Genomic DNA, 451 nt, shown 5'->3' on the forward strand with positions numbered 1-451 from the left:
CGGCCGCACCAGGTCCAGCACCTGGCACAGGCAGTCCTGGAAGGGCAGCGGCTCGATGCCCATGGCGTCCAGCCGGCGGCACTGCTCCTCATAAAAGAACTCGAGCTCGAACATGGACAGCGTGCCGTCCCCGTCCAGGTCCATGCAGCGGAACCAGTACTCGATGCTGCGGGCACGGCGGTCAGTGGAGGGTGGGGACGGGACACGGCGGACGGGCGCGGCAGGGGGACGGACGGGTGCGCACCTGGTCGGCGTGGTCTTGTCCTCCTCGGAGATGAGGAACCACACGAAGTCCGCGTAGCTCAGCCGGCCCTCCTTCTGCACCCGCCGGCCTCTGCGGAGAGACGGACAGACAGACAGACGGACAGCCGGTCGGGCTCAGCTGGGGCCGCGGCGGGGCGGAGGAGGGGGAAGACGGCGGGGAAGGGACGGGGCTTACCGCGTGACGGCG

The 451-nt window shown here is 70.3% G+C and overlaps 1 protein-coding gene across 1 annotated transcript in view; it reads right to left on the bottom strand.

Moving 5' to 3' along the window:
- Positions 1 to 451, bottom strand: part of Ppp2r3b (protein phosphatase 2 regulatory subunit B''beta) — a gene marked incomplete at its 3' end in the record, with an annotated part of 11391 nt that continues 10940 nt past the window's right edge. Inside the window, 2 exon segments of the mRNA XM_033760227.1 lie at positions 1 to 166; positions 245 to 392. Coding sequence (XP_033616118.1) covers positions 1 to 166; positions 245 to 392 — 314 coding nt within the window.

Source organism: Fukomys damarensis, unplaced genomic scaffold (assembly GCF_012274545.1).
Source record: "Fukomys damarensis isolate Sample0158 unplaced genomic scaffold, DMR_v1.0_HiC HiC_scaffold_39, whole genome shotgun sequence".
NCBI classification, from domain to species: Eukaryota; Metazoa; Chordata; class Mammalia; order Rodentia; family Bathyergidae; genus Fukomys; species Fukomys damarensis.